Source organism: Natrix helvetica, assembly GCF_964273705.1.
Source record: "Natrix helvetica genome assembly, chromosome: 4".
In the NCBI taxonomy this organism is placed as follows: Eukaryota; Metazoa; Chordata; class Lepidosauria; order Squamata; family Natricidae; genus Natrix; species Natrix helvetica.
The window spans coordinates 91701741-91726000 of NC_138550.1; the positions used below are offsets into that span (position 1 = coordinate 91701741).

General features: G+C 40.4%; 1 protein-coding gene across 2 annotated transcripts in view; it reads left to right on the forward strand.

Moving 5' to 3' along the window:
• The window catches only part of LOC309391266 (cadherin-6), a 191509-nt gene that overhangs the window by 150142 nt on the left and 17107 nt on the right, over nucleotides 1-24260 (forward strand). For both annotated transcript variants that reach the window (XM_081951539.1, XM_081951538.1), the window contains exons 5-8: nucleotides 1170-1337; nucleotides 3741-3928; nucleotides 10180-10433; nucleotides 22428-22564. In XM_081951539.1, coding sequence (XP_081807665.1) covers nucleotides 1170-1337; nucleotides 3741-3928; nucleotides 10180-10433; nucleotides 22428-22564 — 747 coding nt within the window. The remainder of the gene's footprint in view (nucleotides 1-1169; nucleotides 1338-3740; nucleotides 3929-10179; nucleotides 10434-22427; nucleotides 22565-24260) is intronic.

Below are 24260 nucleotides of genomic sequence, written 5' to 3' on the forward strand. Positions count from 1 at the left end.
TGCTGCCCCAGATCATCTGGGTTTCAGAAGCTAAAATAAAGGTAAGTATAACACAGGGGCAGCCAGGGAGGGGGGGCACTTTCAAAGGAACAGAGAACCGGTTCACTCTCTGTTTGAAGGCAGCACTACCGGTTTGGGAGAACCGGTCCAAACTGGTAGGAACCCACCACGGAAATGGAACTAGACTTAACCGAACTTCTCCTTCTATTTAGTTTGCAGCCTACTTCAGCTTTGATAACCAACTTTTCATCACGCATTCAAAGTGGTTTTGTGGCACTCTCTCCTCCAATTTTTCCCTAACACAACCTTGTGAGCCTAATTGTGACCATGACTGATTGAAAGTCACCTAGTGCTTTCCCATCATTAACAAAGATTTCTGACTGGGTCTGCCTGGTTCTAGATCAATATTGGAGCACACTAGCTCATATGGAAGAAATGAAAGAGAGAGAGAGAGAAAGAGAGAGAGGAGAGGAGAGGGGAGAGAGAGAGTGAGAGAGAGGAGAGAAGAGGAGAGAGAGAGAGAGATGCTAAAATTCATATTAGAATATGGTGTTTTTTCCCATTTCAAAGTATGTGAGTTACCCTATTAAGGGGCATCAAAGCATTAAATATAAAAATTACTGAGATCATTTACGGACATATTTGGTACACAGTAGATACTGTCATAATAAGATTAAACATAGCTGTTGCTCCAGCAATTCACAGCTGGCTCATACTGGGAGGTATGTAGGAGAGGCATTGCATTATCTTTGTCGCCATCTCTACCTCTATCTAACCTTTATTTAATTTCTATCTCTCTATCTCTATCTAACTATTTACCTCATCTTTGAGGTACTGCATTCTGACTTCTGAAGTATTGCTTAGAACAGGGGTGTCAAATATAAGGACCAGGGGCTGGATCCAGCCCATAGGGTGCTTAATTTGGGGGGCCCTGAGCTCCATTCACAGCTGAAAATGGATCTCTGGAGACTGTTTTCGCTGGCAGGGCACATGGGCCACCACAGGCGTCCTTGACACCAGTGATGTCAAGCTGACCAGACCCACCCCAGCCACGACCTTCCCTGCCCCTGAAGTCAAATGCAACCCTGATGTGACCCTCCATGAAATCAAGTTTGACACCCCTGACTTAGAATAACATATTTAAAAAATCTTTTTCCCCCCATTCCTAGGTATCATCAAAACAGCTTTGCTAAACATGGATCGAGAAAACCGGGAGCAGTACCAAGTGGTCATCCAAGCCAAGGATATGGGAGGCCAGATGGGTGGATTATCAGGAACCACCACGGTGAACATCACATTGACTGATGTCAATGACAATCCACCCCGCTTCCCCCAGAGTATGGGAAAACTACTTTTTTTCCTTATTTAGTTTCATCCATAGAACATTTTGGCAATCAAATGATAGGAACTTTATGTACAAGTAGAGACATGGAAAATTCAATGGATCTAACTGAGGGGAAAGGAATGCCTTTTTACAATTTATTGTGAACATTAGGCTAAAGATCTCTGGCAAGCACCAAAAGCAACAGCCAAAGCTCTATTTCATAATGTATTTATCTTCTTTGAATTCACATATTTCATTAAAAAATAAATTTAGACCTTATAATTGCCAACATATCATTAAAATATTAAGTAACTAGCTACCCTAATGTAGAATTTTATTCCCTCTTTGCATTGTGGGAAAACTTTTTTTCCCTCTATGTTTCAGTTTATTTCTCTGCTTTCTTAAAAAGATAACTTTCTATTTTTCTTGTTATTCAAGGCACAGATTAGTTCACAATTTAACTACTGGCAATTACTTATAAGAGTTTTCTTTGCAGCTATTCTGGTGTTGTAATGTACCATTTTAAAGGATCAAAAGAAATCACTTAGGAACCAATTCAAATATAATAGGGAAAATTAGTTCAATTGTTAATCTATGTCTACATCTTTTATTTTTGTCTCCCCTTTTTACTAGTTAAATCACCTACATAAGATGCATTTTGGGGCTCTTGTTTTTGTCAAATGCTGTGAAAATCGCACACAGATCCACCAGTAATAGATCACTTGGGAAAAGTTTGGATTAGAATCCTTTGGCCTGACATATTTGCTTTCCAGAGGCAAGGAATTCTCCATGCATTGCAAAGCACTACTGCCCAAGTAGGCAGTGTCAAGTTCTTTTTTCTACAAGAAAAAAAAATCAGGAGAGAAACGTATGAGAAATGAATTTATTTATTTATTCCCCTGCTGAAAAAATATTCATAATATAGGGCAAATATCAGCCTGTGGGTACGGGGAACAGGAAATTCCTGTTGACATGAGCTCTTTTATAATGTGAGATGCTCTGATGATCCCCCAAGCTTTGCAGATACTGTAAAACAACAATACAGAGGCACAATAACAAAACATCCCCCATCAAAGTATCTGTGGGTCATTCGCAGTGCAGCACATCAGAAGGCAGTCTTTGGTGGCGCTCAGTTTTGGATTACTGAAATGTATTGCATGTTTTTATTTGATATTGTAAATATTTCTAGCTTCTTCTATGGGTAAAAATGGCTCCTGATGTTGCGCTAAGAATGAAGCAAAGAAAATAGAACAGTTTGGCACAGGATGAAATTGGCTTTAAAGAAAAGATAATAGCTATAGATAAATACACTCACCCACGTTGGACTGTGCACACTTCTGTATCCTAAAAGGTTTGGTCACCTAAAGGTTTCTGAATATTTGGCTGTCTGGCAAGCTTGTAAAAAATAAATGAAGTTACAATAGTTCCCTTTAAGTATAAAGAACAGAATCTCCTCAGACTGAAAGAATAAATTGAGCCAGATTCGGCTTTCTTCTTTGTGTCACTGATTCATGCTAAATTAGTAGATGTAGTACCATTTCCCTGCCACAAGTAGTGCTGTCGAGTGGCAGGATTCAAAAGCAAGAGCTCTCTCTTTAATCTGCAGCTGCCACTAAATTGCTCAGAGTAAAGTACTGTGTACCATAGTCACCGATTTGATAATTCTCATGCATCATATTACTGCAGTTAAATTTATAGTGCATTTTTCGGTTTGCATAACTAATCTTGGAGCTTGCTTGGCAGAGAGATAATGGTGAGGGGGAAGACCCTTTTGTCTTAGATCACATGATTTGCATGAGGATGATCCCAGATTTGATCCCCCCTAAATAGGTAGAGGAAAGATAGTTTCGCAGTCTAAAAAGATACCTGGAAGAGACAAATAATTATGGTGAGTTATTTGTATAGTGAAGATTTATTTAGTCACAAACAAATTTGTAGCCATTTGAAGTTAAGACTAATAATGTCTACTTAACTATATGGGTTAATGGCATATAACACTCACAAAATATTAAATCTCAGCCCTACCTAATTCTTTGAAGCCTGTCATATGAACCTAGCCGCTGATTTGCATGAAGAAAGTCTTCTCTATTTTTAAAGGAGCTGCAATCTAGTAGTAACTATTGATGTGTATACAGACATAGCTGTATAATAAGAAAAATTAAAGAGATTGTTGAAAAATGCTGAAATAATGTAATTTATCATATTTTATTTATATATTAATGTATTTTATTCCAATTTCATTTTAAATTGTATTTACCCAATTTCATTTTAAATTGGTTTTTATCAGATTTTAGTAATGATTTGTGTCTGGAACTCTGTACTTTGATATGGACCAAGGGCTAATCAATAAAGTAAACTAAACTAAGCTGAAATAATGTTAACTGTGTCTGATGGAATTTTTCATCTCTACCTTTAGGTGCCTATCAGTTCAAAATAGGAGAATCTGCACCTCTTAATTCACCAATTGGACGGATAAAGGCTAATGATGCAGATGTGGGTCCAAATGCTGAAATGGAATATAGCATTCTTGAAGGGGATGGCTCGGAAATGTTTGGGATTACAACAGACAAGGAAACACAAGAAGGCATTGTAATTGTAAAAAAGGTGGGTATTCTAAGATGCTTCATTCCAGCTTTTTTTTTTTTTGTGACATGCAAAATGAAGTTTTTAAGATGTTCTTAAACAAAAGATCTATTGGATTCAGAAATCAAATAAGTAATACAGATAGGATTCCTACAGTTGTATGGTATCATGCAAGATACATATGGGTGGGAACCTTTAAGTTTTATAGTGCTGTCCTTGTGCATGTTTTGAATACCTTGATATGGTCTCTGAAAACAATTTCAGCTAAACCTGATTGAATGATTGCTGGGATATGGGTTGTTTCAAAATTGCACACTTCAGATGTATGCAACCAATATCTTTACATTCAGTTATTATATTCATTCTCATTGTTTCTGCCATTTTGCATTTGTTTCGAACACAAAGTAATGTTTAAACAATCCCCAATATATTCTAACTTCATGGGAATGTTGTAGAAAAAAAAACAGGTACTCAGGGAATAGGTATAAGTGGAAAAAAAATCACACTTGATAAAACCAAATATACATAGGCCAAATATAAATGTGCATACCCACCCACCCACCCACAAACACATATGCAATCTGCACATGAATAAAATTAAAGAGGCAAAACAAAGTATATTAAACATAAAAGGGATTTAGCGACTACGGCAGTAAAAGGACTGTATGTCTTATCCAGAAATATATTCTCCTTTTTAATGTGTCTTCTGGGTAAAATCCTTAATATATAAAAGATCTTTGGTGACAGTTCTAATTCCACAAGGATAAAGTCATCCATTAAACAGAATCTTGTTGAATCAATCAATTAACAATTCAGAGTGCAGCACATTAAAAATAAGTGAACATAAAATACTCTCCTGTATTTAAACAGTTGATGTGTGCAAATACAGAGCTTTATCTGTTCCATAATTTAAAACTTATTTAAGAGTAAAGAAGAACAAGGCTTACCTTGAGATGGCTTGATGACAAAACCATAATTTGCATCTGAATACTCAAGTATTTTTTATGGGTGACTTGCTCTTATTTCATTATCATTTAAAACTAATTACACCTTTTATGTCCTTTTGAACAATCACCAAAACCTTTGGCATTGTACACTATGATACAGAATAAAATTATATTATGGCCTTAGAGTTGACTAGAAAGACCACATTAGCATTATATTTATAATTTCAGCAAGCTTTCAATCCTAATTGAATATTACTGGCATCTGTCCTGGGCAAGCTGGTCTATTCTAATTGATTTAGCTTTTTATATATGTTTTACTCTGTTGTGACTTGTCTAAAGTCTTTTGATTGGGTGAGCTATAAAAATTGTATCAGAAATAAACAATGTTATAAGAAAGTTAATAGATAATAAGCCATGTCCTGCCTGCTTTTTTTAAAAAAAGGATTCTGTAACTCCCTTCTTGATAAAGATATGGCCATGGAATTTCTCTGACATATTTTTCAGAGTACATCTATTGTGGCAGCTAACAATTTAGCTAATATATTTTCACACTGCCCTATCATTTGTTGAATGTCCCCAGTGGAGACTCTTCAGAATCCATTCTAGTATTGAAATCCTCAGCCCTATGGATTTCTTTGTATATATATAATTTTTTTTATTTTTTATTTTATTTTCATAACATATAACCACATGTATACTATTACATAGTGAGCATTGTATTGCATTAGTAAATGTTTACATTAATTCATCTTACCATCAACTCCCAAAAACAATTATTGGCTCTTCTGCTCTCCATACACTATATTTGTACCTTATCCATCACTTTCTTCTCCCTCTGTCCTCCTCCTCCCTACCTCCTTTCTTCCCTCTGTCACCCTTTTCTTCTCTACTTCCCCTTCCTCTCTGCTTCTCCTCTCTTCCCTTTCCACTCCTCCTTTCTCTCCTCCTCTTCCCCCCTCCTGCCCTCTCTCCTATACCTCTCTTCTTCCCTTACTTCTATCCTCTACTTCACACTCTTCTCATTTACTTAGTGTATTTCAGCTTCTGAGTGAGCTCCATTTTATGTTGATGGTATTTATAATTCCTTTTCAATATACATATTTAATTTTAACATATATCTTCCTCCCTTTTTAAAGAGACAACAAAAAAGTATACATATATAGTCATTGTGCTTTTAACTCCCCCCCCCCTTACCTGAATGCATGAGGGTAAGAACTGAGCAATGGATACTTATGTACATTCCATTCATCTATCTTTTAATTCCTATTTTTGTACTTTCATTGTTGATGTTTTATTGTTTCATCACTTTGCGTTTGTTATGTTTACATTTTTTTAAAAAATCATTTCTCTTTTCCGCTTTAACTGTTGTAAGTTGCTCAGAGTAGCCCCATCACAAGATGTGAGGCCAATAAATTTAACAAATAAATAACAAATATTTCCACTGTCTCCAGATGCATGGGCACTTCAGAGATCTAAGGCTAAAGACTGAAAAGGACTCACGAGTGTTTTTGGCTGATAGAAAAAGGTTCTCAAGTGTTGTTGTCTGATAAGGAGAGATTCAGAGTCACTGGGTGATTTGTCAGCATGTATGTTTTACCAACCTTTTCCAAACCTTAGCACAAACACACAAGCATATTTAAAAATAGCCTTTCAGCTTTCAAATAAGCAAGCGGAACAGGATAACAAATGGAACAAGCAGTGTTTAGGACTAATAATGATGTCCCTCTCATGGTTACCATAAGAATTACTAAAAGAGTTTTTTAAAAAGTTCATGCACCTTATCTGAATGCTTAACATAATTAAACAAGCTGGCAAAACACCACTTCCCTGAGAAGACATAAGGTCAAGGGTGGAATTTAGCCGGATGTTAATTTTACATCCGGCTCACTGAACCAGTAGTTGCAAGGACTGGCTGACCCCGCCTGCCCTGCCCCTCCCCTCCCAGGAGTCTCCACGTGCCCCGTTCATCATGCCAGGTAACTGCATGGAGGCTCTGGGAGGGCAAAAAATGGGCCTCATGGAAGTCCGGAAATGAGCCTGTTTCTGGCCTCCGGAGAACTTCCGGAGCATGGGGGAGGCCATTTTCACACTTCCAGAGGCTAAAAAAAAAGCCTCCGGAGCCTGGAGAGGGTGAAAACGACCCCCTCCATGGTACACGAGGCCAAGTAGGCCACGCCCACCCAGCAACTGGGCAGAGAACCTGTTGCTAACGTTTTTCAGTAATACCCCTGCATAAGGTGTACATATTATTTTCTGAAAATAAGAGTTTTATATATTTATTATCATATGCAGGAGGTAGTTGTCTAATTACACCGAGTCACACACTTATTTCCACTTCCAGACACAGCAGGACATTGAAGAGGCAGCTCCATTGTTACTTTGTTCATTCAAACAACTTTTCCATCTTTATTTACACTCACGGAACACTCTGAGCTTGTTTGTTTTCTCGCAGATGTTTCGTTACCAAAATTGGGTAACCTCATTAGTGCACTGTTGAAGTTACCTAGTTTGGGTAACGAAACATCTGCGAGAAAACAAACAAGCTCAGAGAGCACCAGTGAGCCCTCATTTGAACCCTAAACTACAAATATTCTCTTTTATCAGTATCACTGAACAGATCAAGTTCACTCGTGAGAAACATAAAGACTTTTAATTGTTTAAAAAAATTGCCTATAGCACATTGGTTTACCAAAATATGCTGAAACTTATGTTGGAAGAAATGTCCTTCTGGGTTTGGCTCCAAGTGGGGAAAAAGATACTGGAGACATGGAGGCTGCTTGGAAAGATGGTTTAATGGTGGACAGGACCACATGGCTTGAGTCCTGAACAGAAAAGGTGATCACATGCTTCAATGTTGGTGGAGAAGAGAAGAGAATGTAGGAAGTTATCACCTAGCCCTCTCCCAGAAAAATGAAATATCCTAGGAAATATTGAAAAGGCAGAATATTATATTTCCTGGATGTGAAAAAGGGAGAAACACATTTTAAACACAAAGTAAATTCCTGCAGCTTCCGGCCCATCCCCACTTTGTCAATTGGCCATTAAGAAGGCCAAGGTAAGAGTTCTCCCCTTCAGCTCCAGGGGGATGGGTGTAGAGTTCTGGCAGTGACAATGAAGGCATGATAATATAAACCTTTACTCAACTGACCACATGGCAGCTGAACTCAATCAAACCTGAATTCAAAACTCAGCCTAGAGGGTTGCCCTTGCACGGGCCCATGGGAGTCTGGCAACCAATCAGAATACATTTCTTACACAGGAACAGGAAACAGATAGGTGGGGCAGAACAGATTATAAAAAGCCCTGCAAGCCTCTTCTCTTCCCTTCCCTTCCTTTGCCTTCTCTTTTTCTCCACCAACATTGAAGCATGTGATCACCTTTTCTGTTCAGGACTCAAGCCATGTGGTCCTGTCCACCATTAAAACCATCTTTCCAAGCAGCCTCCATGTCTTTTTCCCCACTTGGAGCCGAACCCAGAAGGACATTTCTTTCATCAAGAAGGAAAGGGAAGAGAAGAGACTGAAGAAGGGCTTGCAGGGCTTTTTATAATCTGTTCCGCCCCACCTATCTGTTTCCTGTTCCTGTGTAAGAAATGTAGTCTGATTGGTTGTCAGACTCACATGGGCCCATGCAAGGGCAACCATCTAGGCTGAATTTTGAATCCAGGTTTGGTTGAGTTCTCAGATGCCATGTGGGGAATTGGGTAAAGGGCCAATATTATCATGCCTTGATCCCATCCCCCTGGAGCTGAAGGGGAGAACTCTTTATTATGTAAAGGGACTGGCTTGGCCTTCTTAATGGCCCATTGACAAAGTGGGTGGAGGCAGGAAGCTACAGGGAGCTACTCTCAATTTAAAACATGTTTCTTCCTTTTCACATCCAGGGAGATATAATATTCTGCCTTTTCAATATTTCCTAGAATATTTCATTTTTCTGGGAGAGGGCTGGGTGATAACTTCCTACACTTACATGGCGATCTCCTTGGTTCCTATTTTTCTACTCTGATTCTCTTCTACACTTCAAGTATAAAAACTCAAAATAGTGCTTTTCACTGATGGTACTATAATGATTATCTACTACCAAGCATACGGGTCATCCACAAACCTAGTAGATGCCATTAAGGCTGATGCACAATAATCTTGTGGACAGCAAAAGCCATTAAGGCAAATTCCTTCAGCTCCTTCTAGAAACATTAATTCACCATCAGCACTTGTTAGTAAGCAATCACACAATGGTTATCATTTTGCTTGCTGATAGCATTTCTGCTGCACCAATTTACTGAATATTACAGTTGATTGCTTTTGACTGCACAGTGTACTATTTGGGGGCATGTGCTTTTAAGGAAAAGAAAAGGCAATTCCAAACCAACGCTATGTTTTCTCATTTGTGAGGGAAACATTCTGTTATGGCAAGGAAGCTGATAGAGTTTTGCAAGCCTATTTGGGAATGTTCCTTTCAGAAAAGTTGGGAAAGTGAGAATTTGAACTCCTGCCAGCATACACTCCTAACCTACTGTAAATTAAGTGTGTCAACATATTCTGTTGATTTAAACAAAGCTGATGCCATTAACACTTTGCTAAAAGTTAAACGGTGTTTGTGCTTGTGATAAGAAGCTGAATATCTCACCATTTTGCATCACATCCCAGCAGATTCTGGATGCTGAAAATCTTTGCCACAGATAGGATTATAGTTGTCATGAGTAATGGACTATTTTTTTCCCCCAAATCTTAATACAATAAGGATAGTTTCTCCATTTCAAATGGAGATGTTTTAACAATTAAATATTTTTGCTTATCTAGAGTGGGAGAAGTCAGAAATGAAGAACACCTGTATCTTAAATCATAGTTTTCAGAGGGTGGGGAATTACAGATGTACTGTAGGTGTTTGCATATACTTGCACAATTCATGAAATACTGAATAGAATGGAAATAATCAGCAGTGCAGCTTGGCCCATCAGGTGTTCAATTACACCTTTATACTGCTTGCTGGTGATTACAAAAGCAAGATATTTAAGTCTGATTAGTCTTAGGCATCTCTTTATTTCTAAATTGAGCCTTTAGACTGCATATCCATCAATTTATAATGACAAAGAGATGGTTGTTAGGGAATGGTCATTAAAGTCTTCTTTGACTATAGTCAAAACAAACATTTATGTTTTCCATTGTATTCAAGAGATGTTCATTCTGAATTGGACTGTAAAGCTTGAGTTTAAATTATTCAGTCTAAACTCATTCATTGCAACTCGATGTTTCTCTAATTGACAGGTCTTTCAGAATGCTTTCTCAAAATTCTTCTTAATATATACATATATATTTCTCTTCTTAGGCTTTGGATTTTGAAAAGCGGAGACAGTTTACTCTGAAAGTGGAAGCTAGCAATCCTCATGTGGATCCCAGATTCCTCTATCTGGGACCCTTCAAGGACATTACTACTATCAGAATTCAAGTAGAGGATGTAGATGAACCTCCAATCTTCAGCAGACCAGCTTATATATTAGAAGTAAAGGAAGATGTCCTGATAAATACAGTCATTGGAGCTGTAACAGCCCGGGATCCTGACAGTGCAAAGAACCCCATCAGGTAAGCATACAGACCAGAGGTCTCCAACTGGCAAGGGTCAGTTGAGAAGGCAGCGGAATATAAACGTGATGGGAAAATTTTATTGTAGTAAAGAGAGACAGAAAGCATGTGCCAGGTTACACAGATTCCTGGTAAAATGACTTAGTGGACATACAGAAAGTGAACTGGATTCCCCTCCTCCTTTCAATATATATGAGAATATAAAGTGAGGCAAAACACTAAAGTCACTCTATGGCAGTGCTTCTCAATTATTTTCTGTCATGCCCCTCCTAGGAAGAAGAAAACATTTCGCCCCCCCCCCCCCCGCGCGACTGTAAATAGTATAATTTGTCTATAAAATTGTTATAAGTACACCTCTGCATAACATAGCACACCGGTCTTTCCTCGTCTCCCACCGTAGTCACATGCTTTCTTTCCTCTTTCCCTCTTACTTGTCTATCCTTCCTTCCACCCTCCCTTCCTCCTTCCCTTCCTTCCTGCCTCCCTTCCAGTTCCCTCCTTCCTCTTTCCCCCTGCCTGCCTGCCTTCTTTCCTCTTTCCCTATCCTCCTATCCTTCCTTTCTCCCTCCCTCCTTCCCTGCCTCCCTTCCAGTTCCATTCTTCCCTCCTTCCTTCTGCCTCCTTCCTGCCTGCTTGCCTTCTTTCCTCTTTCCCTCTTGCTTGTCTATCCTTCCTTCCACCCTCCCTTCCTCCTTCCCTTCCTTCCTGCCTCCCTTCCAGTTCCCTCCTTCCTCTTTCCCCCTGCCTGCCTGCCTTCTTTCCTCTTTCCCTATCCTCCTATCCTTCCTTTCTCCCTCCCTCCTTCCCTCCCTCCCTTCCAGTTCCATTCTTCCCTCCTTCCTTCTGCCTCCTTCCTGCCTGCTTGCCTTCTTTCCTCTTTCCCTCTTGCTTGTCTATCCTTCCTTCCACCCTCCCTTCCTCCTTCCCTTCCTTCCTGCCTCCCTTCCAGTTCCCTCCTTCTTCTTTCCCCCTGCCTGCCTGCCTTCTTTCCTCTTTCCCTATCCTCCTATCCTTCCTTTCTCCCTCCCTCCTTCCCTGCCTCCCTTCCAGTTCCATTCTTCCCTCCTTCCTTCTGCCTCCTTCCTGCCTGCTTGCCTTCTTTCCTCTTTCCCTCTTGCTTGTCTATCCTTACTCCCTCCTCCCTTTCTTCCCTCCCTCCCTGCCAGCAGCTCCTCCAGCATCCCAGCTGGAAGCAGCAGCACAACAGTCGCCGTTACCAGGGGCGAAGGGGTGGCGGTGGCAAGATCGGGCGACCGCCGCCCCTTTGTCCCTTCCCCAACAGCGGCTGTTGCGCTTCCGCTTCCAGACGGAATGCTGGCGGTGGAGCTGCTCGTGGGGAGGCGAGCTACCTGCATAAAGACGCCGCCGAGGGCATGGCAGAATATATCCCGGCTTGAAGTAGCAGCGCTGGGGACTGCTCAGAGACTCATCAGAGCCGCGGGCTGGAGCTGTGCAAAAAGTCTGCTTGGGCTGGGGGGGGGGAAGGGAGGGAAGCCTGGGACAGCCATGCTTCCCTCCCTCCCACCCCCGCCCGAGCAGGCTTCTTGCACAGCTCCAGCCCGCGGCTCCAATGAAAATCCACAGTCCGAAGTGCTGCCACTTCCAGGCGGGATATATTATGCCTCGCCCACGCCGCCGCCGTTGCACCCAGATGGAAAGGGAGCCTTCGCGCCCCCCTTTACGGAGCCTCGCGCCCCCCCAGGGGGGCGCGCCCCACTATTTGAGAACCGCTGCTCTATGGTATTGTAAAAGTGCTGTAAAAGTTCCTTCCTCCTTTCTTTTTTTTCTTCCTTGCTCCCACATCCTTCTTCCCTTCCTTCCTTTTTCCTTTTTTCCTTCCTTCCTTCTTTCCTTCCTTCTTTCCTTCCTTTACTCTTTTCTGTGGCTTACCATCTTGGGAAGCAAACAAGAAATTAAATTACAGGTAGTCCTCGGCTTATGAGCACAATTGAGCCCCAAACTTTGGTTGCTAAGTGAGACCTTTGTTGAGCCCCATTTTACGACATTTCTTGGCACAGTTGTTAAGTGAATCACTGCAGTTGTTAAATTAATAACACGGTTGCTAATTGAATCTGGCTTCCCCATGGACTTTGCTTGTCAGAAGGTCGCAAAGGGGGATGACATGAGCCTGGGACACTGTACCTGTCATAAATATGAGACCTTTGCCAAGCGCCTGAATTTTGACCAAGTGACCGTGGGGATGTTGCAACAACTTTAAGTGTGAAAAATGGTCATGTCACTTTTTTTCAGTGCCGTTGTAACTTTGAACTGTTGTAAGTTGAGGACTATCTGTATAGTTTCCCCTCAATAAGCACATACACAACATTGTCTATGGTGCCTGGGAAAGAAGGAAATTGTAGTCCAAATCTATCAGATCTACCTAGTTGAAGATGGTTAGCATAGTTATCCTTTTGTTAATAAACCTGGAGAGGGGAATGATGGGTGGTGGGAAAGCATGGAAAAATCATGGAGGAATATGATGTTTGGATTTCCTTCTCCCCAATAAAATTCTGTGAATGACACTGAGACATTGCACAGTGAAAGAAACTCCTGGCTGTGGGTCACTATTGGAATTAAAAAATGAAAAGAGAGATGCCACCGAGGTCATTAAAAAAATAAGGGTGAAAATGGAGAGATATGTATAAAAATAGACTCAGACAAAATAAAACAAAGTTAGGGGCGAACAAGAAAAAAATATGCTAAAAGAGAGATGAAGGAAATGGGTTATGCTTCCGTGCAAGATGCATGCCTGCAATAAAATGTGATCTAAAAGGACCTTTTTGTACAATGTTTTTTTGTGCCTTCCAAGATCTATAACGGCTGCTCTGCGCTAACAATACTACCATCTCCCCCCACCAGTGCATACCCTATTTCAAGTGTAAATGCTAGCTCCAACTTTTCCTCTCAGCTTGAGGGAGGATGCAATTAGACCATTATATGTAGTACTTGTCACTTATTTGTCAGTTTCCTTTGACAGTTAGGAATAAAACCTTCAGACGCTGGGTGTTACATTGAAAACCCTCAATTTTTCCCCTTCTTAACTGTAGCTTTAAAAAGAAAAACCTAATCATGGAGCACTGTCAGTTTGAAAGTCCTTTGATCTCCCATTAAAGAATATTTCATAATGGCATTATGAAAATGCTTAGTGAAAAGGAAAAAAACGCCACTCACATACACATCTTGTCGACCCAGAAATCTATTCAACTTGCAAGTCGCATTAAACACGAGGATGCTGTATTTAAGAAAGCAATTAAGAGAAGATCTCCAAGGAATCACATTTGTAAAAACCTGCCTTTGGCAGGAATAGATTTGAGTGACATGTACGTTTGTCAATAGAATAGCATTTTAGTTGCCATCTCCCCCATCTACTTGGTTGCTGAATGTTTTTTTCAGGTATAAATAGCATGATGTACTATTAGAAATGACAGTTTCTAGCCATAGCTGCAATGAGCTCCTTGTCCTTTGGCTCAAGGAGCACCACTATGAAAGAAAAACACTGAATGACAATATTTTACTTCATTTATCAAGGAGCTCATAGAATGCAGGCACAATGCAGCAATCTGAGCTTGAATAAACTGTCCAATGTAACTATATGCAACAGACATACTGGTAGCCCTTGCTTACCAATTGCCTTGTTTAGTGACTATTCAGAGATGTAACAGTGTTTAAAAAAGACAGTTTTGCGTGGCCAATCCTTGCATTTACAACTGTTGTGGCATCCCAATCATAATCAGCATACAACTAGCAGAATTAAAAGAGATAATGGAAGCACAGGAAGTCCTCGACTTACAGCCACAATGGAGCCCAGAATTTATGTTGTTAAGTCAGGCAATTGTTAAGTGAGTTGTGCCCCATTTCACAACTTTTCTTGCCACGTTTGTTCAGTGAATTGTGGTAGTTGTTGAATTAATAACATGGTTGTGAAGTGAATCTGGCTTCCTTGTTGACTTTGCTTGTCAGAAAGTCACAAGAGGGGATCCCATGACCCCAGCACTCTGCAACCGTCATGAATATGAACCAGTTGCCAAGTATTTGAATCTTGATCATATGATCAAGGGGATGCTGCAAAAGATGATGACATGAGTCTGGAACACTGCAGTGGTCATAAATATGAACCAGTTGTCAAGTGTCTGGAAGTAAATCATATGACCATGGGGATGCTGCGACGGGCATAAGTGTGAAAAATGGTCATAAGGCACTTTTTTCAGTGCTGCTGTAACCTTGAAGAGTCACTAAATGAAGTGTTGCATGTCGAGGATTACCCACAAAATTATATGTTACAATTTCCTGATGTTTCCTTAAGGACTGAATGAGGGGTGATGGTATAAGTCTATCATTGTGGTGTGATTTTCCACATAGCAACTATAGTGCTTAGTGACACAGTTGCCAGTCTCAATTGTGGTTACTAAGTACAATACACCCAGGGGTGTGTTGCTGGGGGTTCGCATGGGTTCGGGCAATCCTCTAGGTAGGATTCTGCCCAGTTCGGCAAACCCCCAAATGCCACCCTTGGCTGGCCCCACCCACCCCACCATGCCCCTCCCAAGAGTCTCCACCCACCCCACCATGTCCCTCCCAGGAGTCTCCACATGGCCAATTCATCATACCAGGACCTCCAGAGCCAAGGGAAGCAATTTTCGCCCTCCCAGAGGCACAAAGAAAACCTCTGGAGCCTGGGGAGGGTGAAAAATGCTCCCCCTGCCATGGTGCAAGAGGCCGACTAGACCATACTCACCATGGCCATGCTCACCCAGCAATGGGGCAGTAAACCCATTGCTACAATTTTTGAAGCCCACTCCTGAATACACGTAATTCAATAATGATTGATAGAACGAAGGTATGATTCATGCTTCAATCCACTTTGGGCTACTTTTTTATCTGCTTGCTAGCTACAGCCGAGATGCTGCTTGGTTCAGTTAAGACGAAAAACTTACTTTGAAAGGAGGGAGAAAATATTTTAAGAACATTTACTTCATAAAGTATAAGTGAATCAAAACAACGACACTTAAGAAGTAGCCACAACTTCTGATCCATAGCAGGAGAGTCACTTTCATTATTAGTTTATTCACCATGACTGGTTTTTTTTTTAAAATGAATAGGGTGAGAATTAATCTCAATACAGGAAAAATGTTGCTCCACATATTTTTGGCCGAAATCAAAGCCAACATTAAACTAGTCACCACTCCGAATGAGTTGTGAACTTTGTCATAGTCATTTACAATGGAATCTATGACTGAAAGGAAATCTCAATCAGAATAAAAATGTGAAGATAAGAACCAGCTCAAGTGAAATTTAGCCCTTCAGATGTGATCAAAAATGTCTCTCCAGCATCGTGAAAAATAATGTAATTGAAACACTGAAACAAGGATAAGAAGATGATAATCAGCAAATAAATTAATGGCTGTTCCTGAAATTTACTGACCAGATGCTGTCTCAACATTCCCCGATCATTTGTCTTGTCTGTGCACTCACAGCAAAGCTTTGAGCCATTGCAAATTATTTCTTCCAATTTAACCATTTCCCAGTATTTAAAAAGAATAAAATTCTACCGTCTATCAGTAATTTATAAAATGTGCAAACAAGTTTGATATTGTCAGTTTAATTTTTAATAGGCTATGATCTTCTCAGTAACAGTCACCAACAGCTCAACCAAATTAGCAGTCTTTGACCAAATGAGATCTAGGATTCTTTAAACAGGATGAAATTAGTGACAGGATAGCGGATTAAATGTATCTTCTAGATCAGGGGTCCTTAACTCCCAGTCCGTGAACCAGCACTGGGCCATGACATGACAGGAACCATCTGCAGGATGCAGGCAGCACATGAAACCATATCTTTCTAGTCCATGGAAAAATCTCTCTCCATGGAACCAGTCCCTGGTGCCCAAAAAGGTTTGGGATTGCTGCACCGGATCAAGATCTGCAATATAATTGGAATATATATTTAATTATTGAAAATCTGCTTCTCTTCTTTTTCCATCTCTTAATGTAAACAAAACAAACAAAATAAATATTTTCTCAAACCCATAGTTTTTTTTCTATAGTAATTCTAAATCTTTAAATTCTGTTTCTCGTGATGGTTTATTTTAATCATCATTAATGTAAAAGGAAGGGGAGTATAGGGGAAAAATAAGGCAGCACCTTTCTTAATGGTGAAAAGGTGAAGGTTCAATGGTTGAAAAGGTTCAATGGTGAAAAGAGCAAGGTTCTACATTTAGGCAACAAAAACGAAATGCACAGGTACAGTATAGGTGGTACCTTGCTCAACAGTAGTAACTGTGAAAGGGATCTTGGAGTCCTAGTGGACAACCATTTAAATATGAGCCAGCAGTGTGCAGCAGCTGCCAAAAAAGCCAACACAGTTCTAGGCTGCATCAACAGAGGAATAGAATCAAGATCACGTGAAGTGTTAATACCACTTTATAATGCCTTGGTAAGGCCACACTTGGAATACTGCATTCAGTTTTGGTCGCCACAGTGTAGAAAAGATGTGGAGACTCTAGAAAGAGTGCATAGAAGAGCAACAAAGATGATTAGGGGACTGGAGACTAAAACATATGAAGAACGGTTGCAGGAACTGGGTATGTCTAGCTTAAGAGAAAGAAGGACTAGGGGAGACATGATAGCAGTGTTCCAATATCTCAGGGGTTGCCACAAAGAAGAGGGAGTCAAACTATTTTCCAAGGCACCTGAGGGTAGAACAAGAAGCAATGGGTGGAAACTAATCAAGGAGAGATGCAACTTCGAACTGAGGAGAAAATTCTTGACAGTTAGAACAATTAATCAGTGGAACAGCTTGCCTCCAGAAGTTGTGAATGCCCCAACATTGGAAGTCTTTAAGAAAATGTTGGATAGCCATTTGTCTGAAACGGTATAGGGTTTTCTACCTAGGCAGGGGGTTGGACTAGAAGACCTCCAAGGTCCCTTACAACTCTGCTATTGTATTGTATTATTGATTAGTTCCAGGGATGGGCTTCAAAAATTTTAGCAATGGGTTCTCTGCCAGGTTGTTGGGTGTGTGTAGCCATGGTGGGCATGGCCTAGTCAGCCTACTGCACCACAGCGGGCAGGGGGGAGGCATTTTTGCCTTCCCCAGGCTCCAGAGGCTTTCCTCAAGCCTCTGGGAGGACAAAATCTGCTTCCCTCAGACTCTGGAGGTCCTCTAGAGAACTTCCGGGAGGCTCATTTTCCCTCCTTCCTGAGCCTCCATGTGGGTCCTGCACTTACCTCACATCCAAAACAGGCCATGAGGAGACTCCTGGGTGGGGAGGGGAGGGGTGGGTGGGGCCAGCCACGGGTGGGATTTGGAGGTTCTCCAAATCGTCCATAATGTTAGCTACAGGTCGTCCGAGTTCGGGAGAAGCAGCCCACCCCTGATTAGTTCCTAGGCAAGATGAAAGATAAGCTTTCTGCTTTTCTTTTCGACCGAACTTTACTGAGCGGTAGATCCTATATTCCTATTGCTTCTCCGGGGTCACCATTAAGGGCTTATCCACTTGTTATGTTAATCATTTGATTAGGAATTACAACCCTTTTTTTTTTCAATTAAATATAAGGCAGGGAAAAATCAACAGTGGAATCATAGCAGAAAAAAGTTTAAACTTTCCCTTAGCTATGAACTTATATTAAAAAATCAGTCTTTCATATATTAATAGAGAAATCCTCCATTGCCATGTAATCCTTATTGCCAGGAAAAAAAGACATCCTATGGTACTTATCAAACTTTCAATAGAAGATAATATCATTAATTCAGGTTTGAATTGTGATATCCTTGATGCTCTCTGAGTTTCCTTGCAAAAGTGCGAGTAAAATAGAACATAGAATAATAGAGTTGGAAGGGATCTTGGAGCAACCTCATGTTTGACCGTATGCCATTTCAGAAAAATAGTTGTCTGAAGTGTGGGGTGGGCTCCCTCTTTATATACAGTAGCTTGTCCTACTGGTGGCATGAGGGCGTGGGTTTCCCTTTGATAATTTCTTGATTAAAGTATTATTTTCTGCTTGATTGTTAATCCTTCAGTATGTGGATGTAGGTGTTGGAAAGGATATGTTCTGGTGGGTTTTGTTCTTAATTTTTTTTATACAAGGTGTTTTCTTTTTTTTTCTTTTTTGCAACTGTTAGCAATTGTTTTGTACCTGTGAGCATCCTGTGATACACATGTGAGCAGCCTAGATCAAGGTAATTCCAAAACACTAGGGCAGCTATGGCGAACCTTTTTTTGGCTTGCGTGCCATAAGCGGGGGGAGCGTAGGGTGGTCTTGCCGCACCCATAATGCAATATGCGACACCCCCCAGTAGGCATGCACGCATGACAGGCGCAACCCCCCCCCCATTTTTGCATTCTATTTTTGCCCTCCCCAGGCTCCAGAGGCTTTATAGGAGCATGGGAGGGCAAAAAGAGTCTCCCCCGCCCCCTGGAAGTCACTTCTTTTGCCCTCTTCAGGGAAGCCTCTGGAGGGCTAAAATTGGCCCTACAAGCAACCCGGAAGTGACTTCTGGTTTGCTCGTAGGGTCATTTTTTGCCCTCCGTAGAGCCTCGGGGAGTCAGGGGAGACTGTTTTCATCCTCCCCAGGCTCCTATAAAGCCTCTGGAGCCTGGGGAGGGCATAAAATGGCTTTTTAAAAGGCTGAACTCAGCTTGCCAGCGCACACATGCACGCTGGCCAGCTGACAAGACAACGCCTCGCGTGCCCTGACAAATGGCTCCGCGTGCTACCTGTGGCATGCATGCCATAGGTACGCCATCCTGGCACTAGGGAATTCCTGGAAGCTTAGCACTCAGAAATATCAGTCACCCTAACCCTATAAGCCGCAGTGGCACAGTTGTTAGAATGCAGTACTGCAGGCTACTTCTGCTGATTGCTGGCTTCCTGCAATTTGACAGTTCGAATCTCTCCAGGTTGACTCAGCCTTCCATCCTTTGGAGATCAGTAAAATGAGGAGCCAGATTGCTGGGGGCAACATGCTGACTCTGTAAACTGCTTAGAGAGGACTGTAAAAGACTGAAATGGTATATGTCTAAGTGCTATTGCTATCAATGGGCACACAGTTAATTCACATCTATGTGCCATTCAAAACGGACAAAAACCAATTGGAGACAATTACAAGCTAAGCAAACAAGCAGAAAACAATGCCCCAATTTGACACACACACCAACATAGGCAGAGGAAGTCACTGTATATAAACAGGAACAAACCACACACTCAATAGCACTGATGTTGTCACCTGGTTGGGTAATGAAGAGCCATAATGGCACAGTGGTTATGCAGTAATGTAGCCTATGCAGCCTATGCAGTAATGCAGGCTAATTCTGCCCACAGCCTGGAGTTCAATGGGGCTTCAGGTTCTCTCAGCCTTCCATCCTTCCAAGGTTGGTAAAATGAGGACCCAGATTGTTGGGGGAAATATGTTGACTCTGTAAACCACGTGTAAAGCACTATGAAGCGATATATAAATCTAAATGCTTGCTAATGAAACATCTGCAAGCAGACAACCATGCTCAGAGATCACCAAGGGCTACATACTATCAATTTTTTTCTGCATTTAATTTTCATGCACCTACAACATGATTCTTAATAATTTGGTTAAAATATTACACACCGTAGCTATTTCCACCCACTCCTTTTAGAGCCTGTCTTGTCACAGCACCGATTATTAGAATCTCTGTTCAACAGAAACACCTCTTTGATAGGGCTGCCATAGTATAAGATCAACTGAGTGAAAGAAGGTAGGACTAGTAGTGACTCATCTGCAGACCGCTTTATAAAGCCACCAACATCAATCTAAGTGACCCTGAGCAGCTAGCAACGCATAAAATATTAAAAAGGGGAGAAATGAAAGAAATACAATAGACTGCAACGCAGTTAGGGGCTGCAGGCAAAATTCTCCCATAACAAATTGTAAAAATATGCATAATGGTTTCCATCACCATCCTAACCCCAGAACCCAAGGGAAAAGCTAGGATTTCCTTCCAAAACGTTAGCAGGGTAAAAGCTCTCTGAATCTCAGGGGAAAAACTATTGCAGCTGAGAAGGCAAATGAAGCAGAGTAAGCACTACGTACGCTGACAGTCATAAAATACAGGTAGCCCCCGACTTACAACCACAATTGAGGCCAAAATGTCTGTCCTTAAGTGAGATATTTGCTAAGTGAGTTTTGCCCTTTCCTTGCCACAGCTGTTAAGTGAATCACTGCATTTGTTAAGATAATAACAAGATGGTTCACTGAATCTGGCTTCCCCGTTGACTGCTTGTCAGATGGTCGCAAAAGCTGATCATGTGACTCCGGAGACACTGCAACTGTCATAAATATGAGTTAGTTGCCAAGAACGTTGATCGCGTGATCATGGAGATGGGGCAATGGTTGTAAGTGTGAAAAATGATTGTAAGTCATTTTTTTTCAGTGCTGTTATAACTTTGAATGGTCACTGGATGAATTGTTGTAAGTCGAGGACTACTTGTACTGCTTTTGATCTAGCGCAGGATGGATAAAAGTCTTCATGGTGGGTTTGAGGGCTGGTTAAGAATGATATTGGCTATTCCTGTCCTTGAGACCTAGTTAGTCCACCATGGCATGAATGAATGAATGAATGAATGAATGAATGAATGAATGAATGAATGAATGAATGAATGAATGAATGAATGAATGAATAAGCCTTGAAGCTCCTTTCCCTTCATCTTAAAAATAATCATCTCATGATATTTATCACTTTAAGCTTTCTGAAAGCTTCACTGTTTCCCTTAAAGAATGGAACTAGCCTCTTGTGATTGCCGAAATACTTTAAAATTCTTATTTAAAATGAGCTCTATTTAGCAGTATTACATTTGAAAGTGTTTTGGTCTGATTCGTGGAGAGAGAGGTAACTTTATTTTCCCCTTTATGGATTATTGCGAGCTGCCTAGAAGTCAGAATGAATGAATGAATGAATGAATGAATGAATGAATGAATGAATGAATGAATGAATGAATGAATGAATGAATGAATGAATGGTGTTAGTGAACTCAATGCTAGTTTATAAATTTGTAGTGCCTGCAATCCAGCAACTCCTTCCTGAATAGCCATCATCTCCCACATAATCATTATGAATTTCTGGAATATCATATGGAATAAGGGTTTCTGAAACATGACAAAGCCTCACGTGTTTCCATTGCTGCAATGTCTGGCACATTTGTATTACAGATTCACCCCCTGTTATGCCCACAGTCCTTCTGCAATTAATTTCCTAAAGAAATTCAAAATAGTTGGATTGCTACTTTTAATTTATTGCAATTGGTATTGCTGTAGATTTGTAATCACTGTACGATCTTGTAATTCCTATCAATTGGAGAATTTTCAAAGCAACAATATCGTGACCTTTCCTTTCAATTTATCTTGGACCTAGGAGCTGAGAAAATACTTTACAAGCCAGGAATTAGTGCTTATCCATCATTTCATGCTTTTTTTGGGGGGGGGGGTAACATTTCAGGCAACTAATTTTTGAGGGGGGAGGTTACATTTCAATCCAACCATAAATGTACAGGCAAACATAGATTTATTTATTTATTTTGAGAAAAAGGATCCCTCCCCATTTCTGAAGCTGTAGTGTCATGAATATGCTTCAGCCCTAAACACATTATGTATCTCTGTGTTATACTTGATCATGTGATAAGTATGGGAAGCATGACTTTGTATTCAGTGAAATGAGCTGCAATTGTATGTGCTTAGAAATAAAGACTGTTACAATTGAATGCAGCTCTAGTAACATAAGTCTGCACTTTTTAGCTTATTGACCAATAGAGACAAAATAGTGTATAAACAGACTAAATAGTTATGTTCCAATACATTTTCCAAAAGCCAACAGAACAGGAATTAGAATGAGACTTTGGTACAGGATTAAGCTGAAAAATAGATCAGGTTTATTGGTTTTTCCCTACCAAGGTTTAGAAAGCAATGGGAATTGAAAAGAACTATGAAATGGAAATGGTTCTCATTTCTTATCTGTCTTTCTATTTGTAGATATTCTGTGGATCGGCACACTGATATGGACAGAATATTCAACATTGATTCGGGAAATGGATCAATATTTACTTCCAAACCTCTCGACCGAGAAATGTTATTGTGGCATAACATTACAGTAATAGCTGCTGAAATCAGTAAGTTGTCTGTAAACACACATACATACACATACCATTGCTCTAACAAGTGCAGCATTCTAGCCAAGCACGGCTGAAAGAAAGTCAGGTCTATATGCTTTGGTTGCTTGGCATTATTTAAAGACATAAACCTAAAAGAGTTTATTTTTTCTCATCTTTCCCTTAGCAATAGTTTATAAAGAGGCAACTGAATGCCTGAACAGAAAGAAAATGGAGAGGCTCCTCCTTTCATATCACAAGCCAGAAGAATTCTTCTGGTTATTGACTATCAGTCAGCAGTTCCTGATTTTCAAAGAAGTTATATAGATTAAAAAGATACAGATATATAATGTCAGGGAGGAGAATGAAAATCCTGTATGTTTTTCATTCCTGGGAATTTCAGTCCTATAGCATTGACCAAAATGAAAGAATAAAATTTAAAAGCCACTTACTTCTGCCGAAAGCCTGTTAATTTAATTAGGATCAGAATTAATTAGGAGAAATAAAAAACCAGCTCATCACTCTTAAATCCATTTATGCAAAAGTTTTTATTGATGGGACTAACTTTCAACTAGATATGCTTCAAGAGCTAGCCTCAGGGCAATTAGATTGCAGTGAAAGCAAAATGTACGTTTTGTCGTCTTTGAAAATGTCAGTTCCATGTCCAGTTTTGTCCAAGTGAAGGTGATGGAGGAAGGATATGATAAGGGCAATTCAATTTCACGATAAGGGCAATTCAATCAATCAATCAATCAATCAATCAATCAGAATAGAGCTGGAAGGGACCTTGGAGGTGTTCTAGTCCAACCCCCTGCTCAAGCAGGAGAGCCTACACCATTTCAGATCCAGCCTTTTCTTTAAAACCTCCAGTGATGAAGCACCTACAATTTCTGAGAAGGCAAGCTGTTTCACTGGTTCATTGTCATAACTGTTAGGAATTTTCTCCTTAATTCCATGTTGCTTCTCTCCTTGATTAGTTTCCCTCCATTGTTTCTTGTCTTGCCTTTTCATACTTTGGAAAATAGGTTGACCCCTTCTTCTTTGTGGCAGCCTCTCAAATACTGGAATACTGCTATCACATTATCCCTCGTCCTTCTTTTCTTTAGACTGGCCATATCCAATTCCTGCAACCGTTGATACATTTTTGTGTTCAGGTTCTTAATGATCTTATTTTCTCTTATTTGCACTTTTTTTCCCAAAGTCTCAACATCTTTTTTTGTAATGTGGTGACTAAACCTGGATGCAGTATTCCAGGTGTGCTCTTACTAAGGATTTATAAAATAGTACTAATATGATTTTGATTCTATGCCTCTGTTTACCAAGCATTGTATTGTGTTTTTTTTTTGGTGGTGGCTGCACACCACTGGCTCATGTTTAAGTGATCATCCACTAGGACTCCAAAGTCCCTCTCACAGTTACTGTTTTTGAGCCAGGTTTCACCTAATCTGTAGGTGTACTATTGGTTTTCTCCTGCCTAGATGTAAAACCTTCCTTTTCTCCACATTAAATTTCATGCTGTTGAATAGGGTCCATTGTTCAAGTCTGTCTTTTTGAATCCTGAGCCTGTCTTCTGGGGTGTTGGCTATTCCTGCCAGCTTAGTGTCATCTGCAAATTTGATGAGCTTCCTTTCTATTCCCTCATCTAAGTCGTTTATGAACATATTGAAGAGTAAATTTGTTGAAAAGAAGAGCCTTGTGGTACATTAAAGAGTAACAT